Source organism: Filicampus tigris, chromosome 16 (assembly GCF_054856515.1).
Source record: "Filicampus tigris isolate MCC_2025a chromosome 16, RoL_Ftig_1.0, whole genome shotgun sequence".
Classification (NCBI taxonomy): Eukaryota; Metazoa; Chordata; class Actinopteri; order Syngnathiformes; family Syngnathidae; genus Filicampus; species Filicampus tigris.
The window spans coordinates 15440079-15455366 of record NC_141232.1 but is presented as its reverse complement, the minus strand read 5'-3'; the positions used below and the strand labels follow the sequence as shown (position 1 = coordinate 15455366).

Below are 15288 nucleotides of genomic sequence, written 5' to 3'. Positions count from 1 at the left end.
ACGAGAGATAAAGAAGTGATGGTATCCAGTAAGGGAACTTAGAGGGACAGATGGTTTGGACTTTCCAAAAGGATGGCGATGGCTCTAATGAACACTTTCTTCCAGAAGAGGCAGTAACATAGATTGACCTACAAGAGCAGAGGTAGACGCACACAGGTGGTTTACATATAGTACAGATGATGTAATTTGAGGAAGATTAGTGGTTCTAATGTCGTGGTAGGGGAGAGTGTAGCTAGAGAGCATAGAATGGTAGTGTGTGTATTACGAGTCCCCAAGCTGTAGTGTGACCGTAGTAGTAATTTATGCACCGTGGACGGTCTCTGAAAATTTGTACACAGAAGGGAGACAATGAACACAGGAGTGCTGCCGTTCACGTCCAGTTTGCTTTTTTTCCCTTTACTTGTTCATTAACAAATATGTAACAGTGTATAATATAAAAGTACATTTGTCACCATTTCACGTCTGCAGAAACACATTCACTTTTACACAGGCAGTTCTTCGTAAATATTACCATAACCTCGTAGGACCACTATGTTACAGGGTAATGACAGGACTACTTCACTGTGATAAGCTTTGCTACATTTAGCTACATAAATCTGGGCTTGACACTTAAGTACACTTTTATCTAGTTTTATCTTGCTCAAATACACTCTTAACATTGTCTAGAGCAGGGGTGTCAAAGTCAAATGGATGGAGGGCCAAATAAAAAATGTTGCGACAAGCCGAGGGCCAGACTGAGTTCATTGAAATCTTTTTAAATGTCCAGATTGGCTCGGATCCCTTGCGCCTGCTGATAATGTCACGCTTTATATTTCTGTAATATATTTCTTTGCCTTATGTTTATCACCCCCCTGGCTGTTGTGTTTTTATGTTTGGAGTTACTAAATAAAAAATAAAATAAAGTACATTACTACTACTTTTGCGAGGCGGCTCATACGCCACTTCCGCTTACGACCCGAGAAGAAGCCGCCTTGTGAAACAAGATCAGTGTCACGTTTGCGTTTCTCCTGCCAAACTGGAAACAATTTTGTGGTTGACTCGGGCTGCAAGATTGTATGAACTGTACATAATGTGAAGTAAAACGGGGAGGATCATATGATTGGTATGATGTCTCCAGCTGACTCTATTTTAGAGTGGCAAGGTATGAATGCAGGTGCTCCTGTCAGAAAACACAGGCCCGTATTCCACTTGACACGTCTATTTATTGTGTTCTGCAACAACACAGACAAAGAATAACTTAGCAACATCATCCAATGCACATCCATTAGTTAACAATATGCCTAAACATTACAATTCACTGTATTACGCAATTAAACAGCCAAACAATACATACAATACACATTCACACGTTTCATCACTAGAATAGTTAGCATACTAGCCGAAATAACTAACTAGTGTTCATCAACGTGACATCACTCACGAGAACATATCTAGGCTATTATGTATAGCAGTTACCTGACACGAACCTAAATGATTAAACTCACCTTTTAATATTTACACTCAACAACAAACGTGGAGAAACACGGGCAATCTGCAACTACTGAGTTTACTAGCTAACCGAGTCGAAGGAGGAAAAAGAAAAGAAACCACGTCTCTCGCTATTAACAATTAGCGCTCGAGGAGCGTTCAATGCCTGCTCACAGTGTGGGACATCTCCGCACTACAAAACTCAATGAATATATCAAATGCCAACAATTACTAATAATAAAACAACGTGAGATTTCTAACATGAAGTATTTCTTAATAAAGCGTGTTTTACTCCGAATAACGTCTCCAGTTGGTGCAAAATGCTGCTGCCCGCCTACTAACTGGCGCTCGGAAGATCGAGCACATAACACCAATTGTGGCCTCCTTTCACTGGCTCCCAGTGCATTTCAGGGTTCAATTTAAGATTCTCCTATTGGTCTTTAAATCATTAAATGGCCTCGCCCCGGCGTACCTCTCCGAGCTCCTCCACTCTTACGCACCTTCCCGCAGCCTCAGGTCTGCGGACCAGGTGCTGCTCGAGGTGCCGAGGACCAAGTGGAGCCTCAGAGGGGATCGAGTCTTTTCTGTCGCTTGTCCTTCCCTCTGGAATGACCTCCCATTGGTTGTTAGGCAACCCCCCTCTCTGTCCATTTTTAAAACCCAGTGGAAGACACATTTCTTATCTTCGGCTTTTGATCAGACCTGAATTTTTTTGGCTCTTTTCCGGTGTCAATTGTATATAGTGTTTGTATATGTGAATTTATTCATGTGATTGAATCACTGTGGCTTCAACTGATGGAACAAGCTCAAAGTCGCAACAACAAGATTCAAAATTTATAGTGCAGTAATTGCTGTCAATGGGTTTGTGTTTTCTTAAAAGCTACTTACTTTTATGAGTGTATGACTGCCCAATGTTTTCTTTTCCGTCTGCCATTTACTTTGTATAATTCTACCTGCCCATCTTCCCACTACCTGCTGTCTCATCCCTCTTCTTTACCTTTTTTTCCCACCAGCATCCTCTGGTTTCTACAAGCTGGCTTTGGAACATAAAGGGATTTTCTGCGTGGGAAACAGGTGCACAGTAACTGGATAACCTGATAATAAACCTCATTGTTATATTTAATGAGTATCTCATATAGTTCATTCTATGAACTGACTGAGAGATTTGTTTCTTTAATGTCTCCTCATTCTGTATTCAAATAAGTAACTCATTTTCCTGCACTCTTTCCAACATTTCCATATTTTAATACTTATTTTCTCTGTCATATTCTTTCAGAAACACACATTTAAATGCGGCTTGCTGTGATTTCCTACAGAAACTCAGTATGTGTTTGCTCTCCCAGTCAGTACCTGCTTCTGGCACCTCCCAGCAGGGTACTCAGATCCAAGCACACAGTAGCACCACACACAGAGTGCAAGCCACCTTGCTGTTTCCTGATTTAGTTTCTGAGTCTGCAATTCTATGTCGAGGTCTGCTTGATCAAAATATGAATGTATATTAACACCAACTGTTCTCCTTTTCACAATCTGTTTCTTGATTGTATTACTTGCTCTGAGCCTCCATTCTGTTTTACTACCACACCCTTCCATTAATCTCCCCTCAATGAGTTTGGGTGATGGGTCGAAATTTCCAGTCATCTACCATAAATTTATCATCTGATAATCAGCAGTACGTTTGCGTCGCTCCATTGGCAACAGACAAGGCAGTGTGCAGTCATCTAAGGCCAACAGCAGCTTGCCCATGATTACCCGCTTCTCCTTTAACAGTTGCCTTCTGCGAAAAAGTGTTTGAAAGGGCTTGTGTTCACTAGCCCAATCAAACACCTTTTGGGATGAACTAGAATAGAGATGATGAACCAGGCACTCTTCCAGCATCAGCAACCTTTGACCACAAAGCACAAAATTGCACCAATCATGATTTTGATGTCAAATTTCAAGACAATCTTGAAAAGTGGAAACTGTTGTCGCTGCAAAAGTGAGAACAACTCCATTTTAATGACTGCATTTACAACGTCGTGATTGCTCCAGTCGGGGTAATGTATCGCTGGTCCAATATTCAATATTTGTTACTCCTTATCCACTATGAACGGCTGTCATTTCTCTATTTTTTTTACCCGGCCTGGTTATTTTCTTAATCACTGAGTGACTACTTGTCCCTCACTTTAGAGGCTTGAGAAACTTTTAAGACATACATAAATGCCCCTAATCATTGTCTGCAATAGTTCATAAATTAAATACTGTGGTACTTTTGTGAGAAAAAAAAAGAAAAGAAAATCTCACTCTCATAGTCCAGGTATGCTGGAGCTTTCATTCCAGCATCTGCTATTCTATTTTGTGTTTCATATTTCAGTGGTCCCCCTTTTTTTCCCAACTCCCTCTGTCAAAAACTTGTTCTCTTAATTTTTAAATGCATATGTGCATTACCCAAAACTCAATAACGGAAGGAACGTCAACTTCCATAAACCTTTCCGAAGTTACAACTGTACTGAAATTACATTATACATGTTTTTATTCCCTTACTTAAATTTTAAATGAAGTAAAAAATCAGAACTTTATACAAGAAACATAATGTTGTTGAATAATTCTTCGTGACTTGATTAAAATTCTTTTTTATTTCCACGATTCCCAAACCCAGATGCAGAAGAAATGGAAAATCTTCTACAGTCCAATCTTTCCTCTCTGTGCTGTCGGCTCTCAGACTGGCCGACACTGCTGCGCGAGTCCCCAGGGCTCCAACTGTGTGATTATAAAGGCCCAAGAGCCACTCAATACTGTCTGCTGATAATACTACACCTCGCCCTGCAACAGGGAGACAGGTACACACAGATTTGAAACAATCATCTGGCACTGTGCATCCGCATAGAGTGTAATTGAGATGTTGATACATGGGAAAAAAAAAAAGTAAAATAAGGTCTTAAGTGGGGTGAAAGAAAAAATATGATTGATGTCATTGGAAGCTAATTAAGCAGTACACAATGGACCACTGATGATTTCTTTCCATTTGTTTTTCCATCCATCCATCCATTATCTATACCGCTTCTCCTCACAAGCGTCGCGGGGCGTGCTGGAGCCTATCCCAGCTGTCTTTGTGCAGTGGGCGGGGGACACCCTAAATTGGTTGCCAGCCAATCGCAGGGTACACAGATACAAACAACCACACTCACAAACACAGCTAGGGGCAATTTAGAGTATCCAATCAACTTACCATGCATGTTTTTGGAATGTGGGAGGAAACCGGAGTACCCGGAGAAAACCCACGCAGGCACGGGGAGAACATGCAAACTCCACACAGGGAGGCCGGGGCCGGGATCGAACCCACAACCCCGCCATTTGTTTTTCAATATTTTAAAATATTTTTTTGGGCCCCCCGCCACCAATTTTCCCCAGTTTTTCATCGCAAATCGAATGTTTCTCAGCGTTTTTTTTTTAAGAATTTGGAGTGTTTATTTATTTGTTTTTTGCCACAATGCATTTTGATGGATGGCAATTATGCACTGATTTTTGTGAAGAGGATATAGTGTAACTAGCAAAGTACAAAAAAAAACAAGACTCATATTTGTCGGTCAGGGTAAAATTGAGAAAGAATAAGGCTGACTGTTTAATCTGCGATAGGGGCAATGTTCCCTCTAAGATGTGCGCATGAGCAATTGCGCACCGCTCTCAGCCTCTCAATGCACACGGTGACGCTGGCACACACATTACATTTCTACACTCCTTCCATTATTTCCACCCCAGTTTAATCTACAAACAAGAACCACCCCATTCCCACCTCCCTAACAGTTTCAGTAGTGTGTGTAATGGGACATGTTTCCCATTAGTAATGAGTGGACAATGTGGCACCATATTTATATAAATTGAATTGAGACTTAATTATGCTTAAAATGTGATAAAGTAAAAGGAACAAACTAGGGCTGATTTCATTTGTGTCACACATTGCTTCTCAATGATATGTTCTATTTTGATATATAGCTGGTTTGATTTTTTTGTTTGGTTGTTGTTGTAGCGTGCCTACACCAAGTAATTGGTTATGGTCTCAGGTTTTGGACAGTTGTGATGCTGGTTTGGTGGCAGCCGTGTGCATGTCTGATGTTGCTCACCCTGGTCCAAGGAATGCTCAGGGAATTTGTGTCAATGCTCAGATGCATGGAAAATTAGAGGGAACATTGGATAGGAGTATGCATTATGTACTACTCTGTTCAATTTAGTATATCATCGCTGTCCTGTGAAAAAACACTTGTCCAATTTGGGATTTTTTTTTTATTTTCACGATATTGTGATGTCTGTAATGCGGGAACATGATTCACGTAAAAATAAGACAAAAAGTGTTTTTCACTGGACAGTGACGATTTTCACACCAAATGTATCTGCTGCCTTAAATTTGACTTTTAGTTGCAATTGTTCTGTCTGCATGTATCTGTAAATGTCTTGTCTCTTATGTTTGTGTTGCCTGTATGCACTAGGCTCCTCCCAGACCAGACCGTCTTTTCCAGTGTAGTGTGGCTCTTGCGTTCAGTGCAGGAGGAAGGCAGCAGCACTCTCCCAACCTTGGTCCTGCGGTCTTCTCTTTACCTGCTAGCAGTTACTCAGGATGGGAGCACCACACTTGATGGGGTAACTCAGTTTACATAACGCACCATATCACATTTTATTTGTATTTATTTATTTTACAGAAGTTACTTTTTAATTTTGTATTATGCAGTTTGTGCTTATCTGGTGTGGTAGCAAAGCACAAACCCCAGCACTCCGATGTTTCCCCTTTCCTCGCCAACCTATTCAAGGCTCCTTTGGACTGTATCAACAAGGCACTCTCCTCCTGTCCAAGTTTCTCATCGCTTTACATCCACCATCCTGCCGTCCTCCACTTCATTTGTGGCCATGCGCTGCTTAAAGAAAAATTCGGGACCCTGGTCTTGGAACTTTGGTTGACCAAACAAGCGCAGTCCACAGATCCAGAGCTGACTGTGGTGAAAAACATTTGGTTTATTCCCCCCTATTATATTATAATATGTTGTTTTTTTGTATTTCTCGCAAATTAGTTACAGTCTAGCTTCTTAGACTCATCAAAGTGGTGTATTTTTGTGTGTGTAGACAGACAGGCATGTTAAGGAGAAGGGATGTGCTGGGGAGGGGGAAGAACAGAAGCCCCCCACAGAGATTGTGGCGCTTCTGTCTGTGTTGAAGAAGTACCCGTCTGTCATCCTGATCCTACTGGTGAGATAAAGATACACATGGACTTCAGACATATTGTGGAAATAGGAGTTCGCCATACCACAGAAGGAGGATTGGTGGCTTTTTAAAATAGAAAAACATGCAGTTTCACATCTCAGCGAACTGGTGTTGTCATGAATGTCATTTTGTCACTGTACACGCATGCCACTGTGCTCTAAAACCCACTTGTGTGTCTAAAAGCAGTTGAGATGCTATTCACTCATTAGATCTGACTGATCAAGGTCAGTCAACACTTGTGTTGAGTTCACCTTTAACCCGTAGCAGTTGGTTTGAATTGCCAAAGTCAAGGACAGATGAAGTTCCATATTCTTTTCCAAATCTCCTGTTTTCTTTTTGACTGTCTTACCCTAAAGGACATAGTTTGCACCAGGGAGGCCTCACTTGCAGAGCGGGCAATGTCAGTTCTGATGGTTCTATTGGATGGTCAAAGTGACTTTGAGGCAGACCTGTGTACCAGTCTAAAACCTGCCCTGCTCCAGGCGTTGCAGAAACTCAGTGTTGAGAATACGGGCCGTGTACAAGGACAGAAACTTAATGAAGAAGGTAGGCAACAGAGGGTCACATTTAGTCTAGGTGCAGTAAAGTTTCCAGACTGCCAGTGCAGAGATTGTGTTTTTTATTAAGTTTATCACATGATTGTATATGACTAACCGCATAGTGTCATAACCAATACCAATGAATCATTATCATATATAGCTGCATTGTTGAAAATATTCTGAAAAGTTTAATTTATCATTCGATTTAAACCGCCTTCACTTTCAAATGTACTACCCATTGTAACATATTAAATAAGCAGCAGACTACTGAATGATTCATGTTGAGAAAAGTGAATATGCTCAAAGGTAGTAACACCTTATTGCCGCACTTAAAGACAGTCAGTTCTGCTGCCAAAATGGTAAAGTGTCAAAAATGCAAAATGGTGCCACAATAAAGATTGCCTTCCACAGTTTTTTTTCTATTTCTTTAGTAGTCCGTTTAGGCGTCAAACTAGTTGGGCTTCAGATTGGCCCGAGTTGGCCACATCATAGTTCAAGTACAAATCATATTCTTCATCTTTATTATTATTATTATTATTAATTTATTATTAAATTGCATGCCAAGATGATTTTTTTGTAACTTTACAACAACAATACCATGCTTTCATATTATGTAAAAAATAGTATAGCGTTTCTGCAGTTACTGCATCACTGTATTGTATATCTTGTTTCTGTTGCAGTTAACTCTCTCCCTCTTGTGCTAAGGCTGCTTTGTGTAACACATATCAGCATTCCACCTTCCCTACCCAGCAGCAAGATGGACGAAGTGCACTTCAAGCTGCTTTACCATGGTGAAGTCAAAACATTGTCAAGATATTTTGGGGCAAAATGCAGTGCAGCTTGAATGTTTTTGCTAACCCAATACATTGTACGTCTATCTATGAGCCACAACGCAGGCTTTGGGAATGATTGATCTTGATCCGATGACATATTTAGCTCAGAACATTTGTAATTCATCTGCATGTTGTGCTACTGACTGACTGACTTATCCTCCCTGCATTCACCTGTATTTCTTCAAGAGCGGCATCTTTACTAATGTTCAAGATCGTGAACATTAAGGCTCACTGTAATGATGACGCTTATTAAACCTTTGGATAAATGCATCTTGATGTTCACATGTGAATAATTATAGTCGTACTCTACTTGGCTTGAAGCCATGCATGCATTTGTGGAGCCTTATCCCGTGTTACATTTTCCAGCTTGTCATTTTTAAATTACCTCAGTCTTTTACTAAGCACAGTTCTGCATGAATGAGGTCATCACATCATAGCCTCCAGTTGATGTATTTTAACTAATGTCTGTGAGCACTGCACAAGGAGATCAAAACCCGCAAGCCTGATTTACCATGTACTCTATGTGTGTGTAAGTGAGTAATATTGCAGGTAAGCTGCATCAATCCAATACAGAGAGTCTGCTGCCTGCCCTTAGCTACCTGTACTGCTGTCTGAGTCTCTCTCCTGCACACTGCGCTGACAGAGGTTTGACACGCTCCCTTTCTCCAATTTATGTATGTGTTTTCCAAAAACTTCCAATTCCGCCTCTAACTCTGGATGTACTTGGTGTATTTTGACAGAAATGATTGGTTTAAGTATTGCGAAAGATATATAAATACCATTTGACACTGGCTGTTCATGAGTGAATATTACCACATGGAGACAAACCCATTGCCATGGAGACAAACCCATTTCATGCACCAAAAAGTTTAGCTTTATTTTGAATTTCTTTTCTTCTTTTTTTTCTATTAAGGAGATGTTAGAAATGTACATTCGCCAAGCAATGTTCATGCAAACAGCAAAATACCAGAGGTGGGCGCGTGAGTAAATTTTGACGGTCGGTCATTCGCCATCATTGGCAGTCTGACATTATTTCAAGCTGAACAAAAACTTTGTTACAGCTGTAGCTGTTGTGAAATGTGCTATATAGATACAATTGTATTGTATTGATGTCCACAATTGTTTTATTGCTCGTCCATTATGGAACACTGTGAGAACTAAACATATTCCATAGTATTTACAATCAATATTTACAATAATCTCTTTGACTCAAATGATCCATAAATAAACAAAATATAACATCGAAGATAATAAAAGTCCATCACACGACATAATGCTCTCATCCCTCTCCCCAGCGAACCCTCTCAGTCTAACTGATGCACATCCGGCATACGTGACCCAAACCGGAAGTAATTGTTTACAGAATATCCTCAAAATAAATCATTTCTCCAAGATTTAATACAATACAATTTTATTTATATAGCGCATTTCATAACAGCTAGTGCTGTAACAAAGCACTTTGCAAACAATACAATAAGTGGAACAAAAACAATAAAAGGCTGTGATACATGTATCAATAAATATAGACATAAATAATATATAAATATAAATAAGATATAAATAATGGAGCCAATAAATTGACATTAAACACTATATACAATTGACACTGGAAAAGAGCCGAAAATTTCAGGTCTGATCAAAAGCCCGAGAAAAGAAAAGGTTTTAAAAATTTGAGCCAGTGAAGGGAGGCCAGAATTAGTGTTATGTGCTCCATCCTCCGAGCTCCAGTTAGTAGGCGGGCAGCAGAATTTTGGACCAACTGGAGACGTTTGAGGGAGGACTGGCTGACTCAGAAATAAAGTGCATTGCAGTAAGCTAGCCGAGATGTAACAAAGGCATGGATGACTGTTTCTAAGTTCTGATGGGAAAGGAAGGGCTTTACCTTAGCCAGCTGTCTAAGGTGAAAGAAGCTCGACTTTACAACAGCGCTGATTTGCTGGTCCAATTTAAGATAATTCTGACACATTTTCATGATGACAGAGTAATTCTGATGATAACACCCAAAGACACTTTATATCTTTATTTTACTTACACATTGGACAGTTATGTACACTTACTTGTTATATTGACTCTTGCAGCTGCTAAGACATTTTTTTTTCGGGTCAAATCACTACACCAGTGTAAAGTCACTCGTATCTATTGTAAGGAACGTCTGTAAAACGAAGCTAAACAATCAGACATGATTATGAATTTGTCCTCATCGGCTGTATCATTATACTCATTTTTAAGATATACTGTACAGACATTCACACGATATGGACAAAAAACACAGGATATTTCACCACCACAATGTTAGTTAGTCCCGCTTTGCAGCTCCTGTATAACAATTTTCACTCTTGCGGGAAGACTTTCAACATGCTTTTTTGGCTTGTGTCTGTGAGACTTTTGGGCATCATCATCATCATCATCAAAGGTAACTGATTTTAGATATATGGTCCTTGCATTTTACACGGTTATAGGCTGGGGGCACAGTCATGCAGGATCAAAAATAGCTTAAATAACCGTCCCCTCAAAGCTTGAAGCACATAATTGCCTTGGTGAAAACAGTCTTACTAAGCTGAACATTTACAATTCAATAGTTTTATCTGAACCCCTGATGGATTAATTAATTAAGCAGTGCTTCACAAAACATAGGTTTATGAATAATGTGCTGTTTATAAAAGTTAATCCCCACCAGGACCAAACAAAATGGGAGTTACCAGGCCAAAGGTTTAACCATTATTAAAATATTAGGATAATTTAATTCAATTCAAATCAAAATCTTAGTATGTTGGTCACAAGTTATGTATAAGCGAGTGGTTTTTTTGTGTATTGGTTTACCAGCTTTGTGTGGGTGTTTAGTTTTGTTCAGTTTTTTGTGTGTGGGGGTGGGTGGGGGGGCGTTGCTGTGTGAGTAAGTCACACACAAAGTGACAGGCCTGTGACGTGCAACCACACACACACATGCTGACAGACGATGTGGCACCTTCCCCTCCCCAGCTGTCTCGATGCTCCTCTCCAACTGTGGAGTGATTGAGCAGCTTCAGACAATCCTCTCCTCATCCTCATCCACTGCGCCATTCGTCTCCTCTTCAACTGCACCTTCCTCAGCCCTGCTGTGCTGCAGTCATCTACTCCTGTCCACCCTCATCACTTTGCAGCGTGAGCACTCCATCCAGGTACTTGTTGTAGCTCCTCTGTGGACTGATCACTGTCAGGCTACAAATTCACAAAGTCAAGGGCAAGACACATAAATGCCACACACGGGACAAAAGAGCCGCAGTTCTAATGACAAAACTGGAAGGCTGCTGTGTTAAACGCGTTTTAGTCTCACCTCTCCGTCACCTCGCAGCCGAGGATAAAACAGACTCTTACGCTTACAATAAGCGTTTGGGCCAAAGCTAGTTACTCCTCTGGTTCACCCCACTTTTTATTGTTTCCTTTGCTCTGTCTCTCTCCCTTCATTTAAGGTTCACAAAAGCCTCAGTTGGAGCCTGGACACTGCTGTGCAGCGAATACTCATTCAGAAAAGGAATACAGACACTCTCTTGCTGGGTAACAAACTCAACATTGTCATTCCTCTAAATACATTATATGACAGCAAAGTGCCAATTTTAAAGACTGCATGGCTCAACCTATTGTCAGTGCCATTTTTGCCACTTCGATTTTTGCTATGGCAATTCAAATGCTCTATACGTTTCTATGTATGCACTGTTCGTGTGTAATTTCACCCTGATACAAAACAATAGGTTAGTGTCATTCCACTGTTATCTATAAAAAAGAGGAAAGTGTAAGTACAAGTGAGATCCAGCCATTCAACCATTTAAGCGAATTATCAGAGCAGAGTGATCATTATGAAAATAGTATATCAAAGTGCCCCCCCCCGCCCTCACTCCCCAGTGAAATGCATCCAATGCTTCCTCACAGACTTTCACTCAATCTCAAGACAAATATTATGATCTAATGACAGAGTGAAAAATGTTGAGTCATTAAAAATAGATCAATTAAATAAATGCATCAATTTAGTGTGTAAAAAAACTAAAACTTTAGGAAATGATTGATGAAAATCTTATGTGGAAATCACAAACTAGCCTAAACAAAAGGAAAAATAGTGAAAGCCATCATGGTATTACATTAAAGTGGAAGTCAACCCAAACATCTTCTTTCAAGAGTATGTTCTATGCAGGCCCACTAGTTGAATCAAGGTATCCTGATAAATATTGCATTTGTGAAATAAGAGTTAATCCACCTGTTTCTTGCCGTCTCTGGGGGCAACCATTTTGTCACCACTGTCAACTGAAAAGGACATCACAACTACTCAGGGCTCAGGTAACGACTAATCACATCTCACCTGTTTTCTGAAGCTGGGCCATGATTGGTCGTTATCTGAGCCCTGAGACACTGTGATGTCATTTTCAGTCGACAGTCGCCCTGCTCTCTGGTCTCCCCAAACAGAGTATTTCTTCCCTTCAACTACTGACGCTCGGGTGCTGACGAGAACCAGAGGGCGGGTGCACATTACACCAGTTTTAAAATCGCTGCATTGGCTCGCCGTGTGTTTCAGGATCGATTTTAAGGTACTCTTATTAGTTTATAAATATCTTAATAGTCTTGAGCCATCTTATTTATCTGATTTGATTTCATCATACCAACCCTCGCGGATCCTGAGGTCCTCTGGTGCCGGCTTTTAATTATTCCTCGGGAGAGGACCAAAAATCATGGCGAGGCTGCATTCAGCCATTTTGGTCCTCAACTTTGGAATAGCCTGTCAGGACGTCAGGTCTGCAGAGATGGTTGATATTTTTAAGGGGAAGCTCAAGACATACCTTTTTAGTTTGGGCTTTAAAAAAAATTTCTTAGTCTCTTACTATTTTGATCCAATCTTATTGTTTTATAGTTCTTAGCTTCTTTTATTGCTTTGTCTTTTTAGCTTTGTTGTCATTTTCCTTTAGCTTCATCTAGGTTTTACCTCCAGTGTTTCCTCAAGGGGGTCCTCCGCGCTGGGAGGTGTGGCTGCCCTCCCTGCGCTATGCTTAGGGGCTGCCCGGGTTGTCGTGGCCCCGGGGTCTCTGAGGTGGTGGTGCTACCCGTGGCCATAGGCTGTCATACCTCTCAGCGTGGACAAGCTTCCCTTGGCTACTCTTTCCTCATATGGTTTCTCTGTGCCCTGCCATGTCTCTTTTTAAGGTTATATGTGTGTGCGTTCGTGTACGTGTGTGTGAGTGCAGGTGTGCTTGTGGATGTCTGTCTTTGTGTATACTGCGAGGGAGGAAGGGAAGGTGGGAGCGGGTTCTCTTTTTATGCTGTATTTTGACATTTTTAATGTACAGCACTTTGAGTTGCAGCTTGTGTGTGAAAAGTGCTATATAAATAAAATTTGATTTTAATTTGATTTGATTTGATAGAAGTGACAAAATTGCCACCCCCAAAGATGGCTAAATGTGGGTGGATTTTTCTGCTTAACTCATATTCCACAAACGCAATATTAATCAGAACGCCTTAACTCAACTAGTGGGCCTGCACAGAACATATTCTGTAAAAAAATATGTTTGGGTTGACTTCCACTTTAAGTAAAATTTACACTTAAACAATTGTTAACATTGCATTGTTAACGTTATACAGCATAATGATTGCTATGTATTTAACATACTTAGTAGAAATCAGGGGATCAGCATGCAAGGCTTATACAGAACCTATACCGATAATTGTTTTACAAAAAGAGCTTTGAAAATCATCACTAGCCAGTCGCCACAGAGATCCCACTAAATTATTATTTATGAAATATAAGGTATTGGGATTCCATGATTTAGTTGATTTTAAATTAATACAAACAATTTACGGCGGCACGGTGGTCAACTGGTTAGCACGTCTGCCTCACAGTTCAGAGGTCATGGGTTCGATCCCGGCCCCGGCCTCCCTGTGTGGAGTTTGCATGTTCTCCCTGTGCCTGCTTGGGTCTTCTCCGGGTACTCCGGTTTCCTCACACATTCCAAAAACATGCATGGTAAGTTGATTGGACACTCTAAATTGCCCCTAGGTGTGATTGTGAGTGTGGATGTTTGTCTCTGTGTGCCCTGCGATTGGCTGGCAACCAATTCAGGGTGTCCCCCGCCTACTGCCCAATGACAGCTGGGATAGGCTCCAGCACGCCCCGCGACCCTTGTGAGGATAAGTGGTATCGATAATGGATGGGTGGATGGATGGACAAACAATTTACAAGGTTAATAAAAATCTCTTTCCATTAAATGTTCAAAAATATATGCAAAAGCAATGAGCAATTACAATTTGAAGGGACTGAAGTCTTTAAAATAAGATTTAGAACAAAAGTGATGGAAATGAAGAAAATAATGATAGGTGTAGAATTATGAAACAACCTCAACAGAGAAACACAAGAGTCGCAATCAATCATGGATTTGAAAAGCTGTTTAAATCAAAGATATTAAATACCTGTGAAATTATAAATTAAGATGGTTGTCTGCGACAAAGGTTGAACATATTTTAGAAGATTGTGGCATATGTGCGTAGAGATGCTAAAGGGAAAATTAACATGTGAAATTAATTTCCTGTAAAAAGTGGCAGAAAATAAAAGATGTATTCTCTCTGCTCCTTTTCATTCTTTTTTTTTTTGTTTTCATGTAATCAGATCTGCCTTTTTTATGCAATCAAATAAGATTCAATGAATAATAACAGAATTGCTCGCTACTTTCACAATCATTAACTCTCCCAGATGTCCATGAACAAGCACTCAATCATTTTGTGTTGGACTATTTTTCAGTTTTTCATTCATGCTCATTTATTTGCCTTGTCCTCATCCTTTTAGAAGTATTATTTAGCTCTCACACTCCTGTGATATTTGTATTGAATATAACATTTTTAGCGGTAGGAAAGCACGGTGCATGAGTGGTGAGAAAGTCTGCCTCACAGTGTAGAGGAGCCTGCATTTGAATTTCGGATCAGGTCCTGCTATGTCCACGGGCTTTTTGTCGGTTTTCTCTAAATCCTCCAACTTCCTCCCAGATTCCCAAAACATGCATGTTACATAAATCACTAACTCTGAATTTTAGTCAGCTGGGATAGGGTCTAGCCTACCCACAACCCGAAAGAAGACAAGCCTTATAGAAAATGGATGGATTGATTTATAGATACTAATATTGGTCGTGTGTTGGCGGAAAAATGCATGAGTACAGACTCAAACGTAAGTTGCAACATTTTGAAATCCCATCCCTTTGTAATGTTTTTGCCCC

The 15288-nt window shown here is 40.3% G+C and overlaps 1 protein-coding gene across 5 annotated transcripts in view; it reads left to right on the top strand.

Moving 5' to 3' along the window:
• mei1 (meiotic double-stranded break formation protein 1) overlaps positions 1-15288 on the top strand; it is a 53504-nt gene that overhangs the window by 28121 nt on the left and 10095 nt on the right. For 3 of the 5 annotated variants that reach the window (XM_086056644.1, XM_086056642.1, XM_086056639.1), the window contains 11 exons: positions 2481-2541; positions 2744-2937; positions 4103-4283; positions 5928-6078; positions 6246-6431; positions 6556-6678; positions 7050-7239; positions 7913-8023; positions 8600-8710; positions 11045-11223; positions 11515-11599. In XM_086056644.1, the coding sequence (XP_085912770.1) occupies positions 2481-2541; positions 2744-2937; positions 4103-4283; positions 5928-6078; positions 6246-6431; positions 6556-6678; positions 7050-7239; positions 7913-8023; positions 8600-8710; positions 11045-11223; positions 11515-11599 (1572 nt within the window). The remainder of the gene's footprint in view (positions 1-2480; positions 2542-2743; positions 2938-4102; positions 4284-5927; positions 6079-6245; positions 6432-6555; positions 6679-7049; positions 7240-7912; positions 8024-8599; positions 8711-11044; positions 11224-11514; positions 11600-15288) is intronic. The other 2 variants (XM_086056640.1, XM_086056641.1) reach the window with 2 other exon arrangements.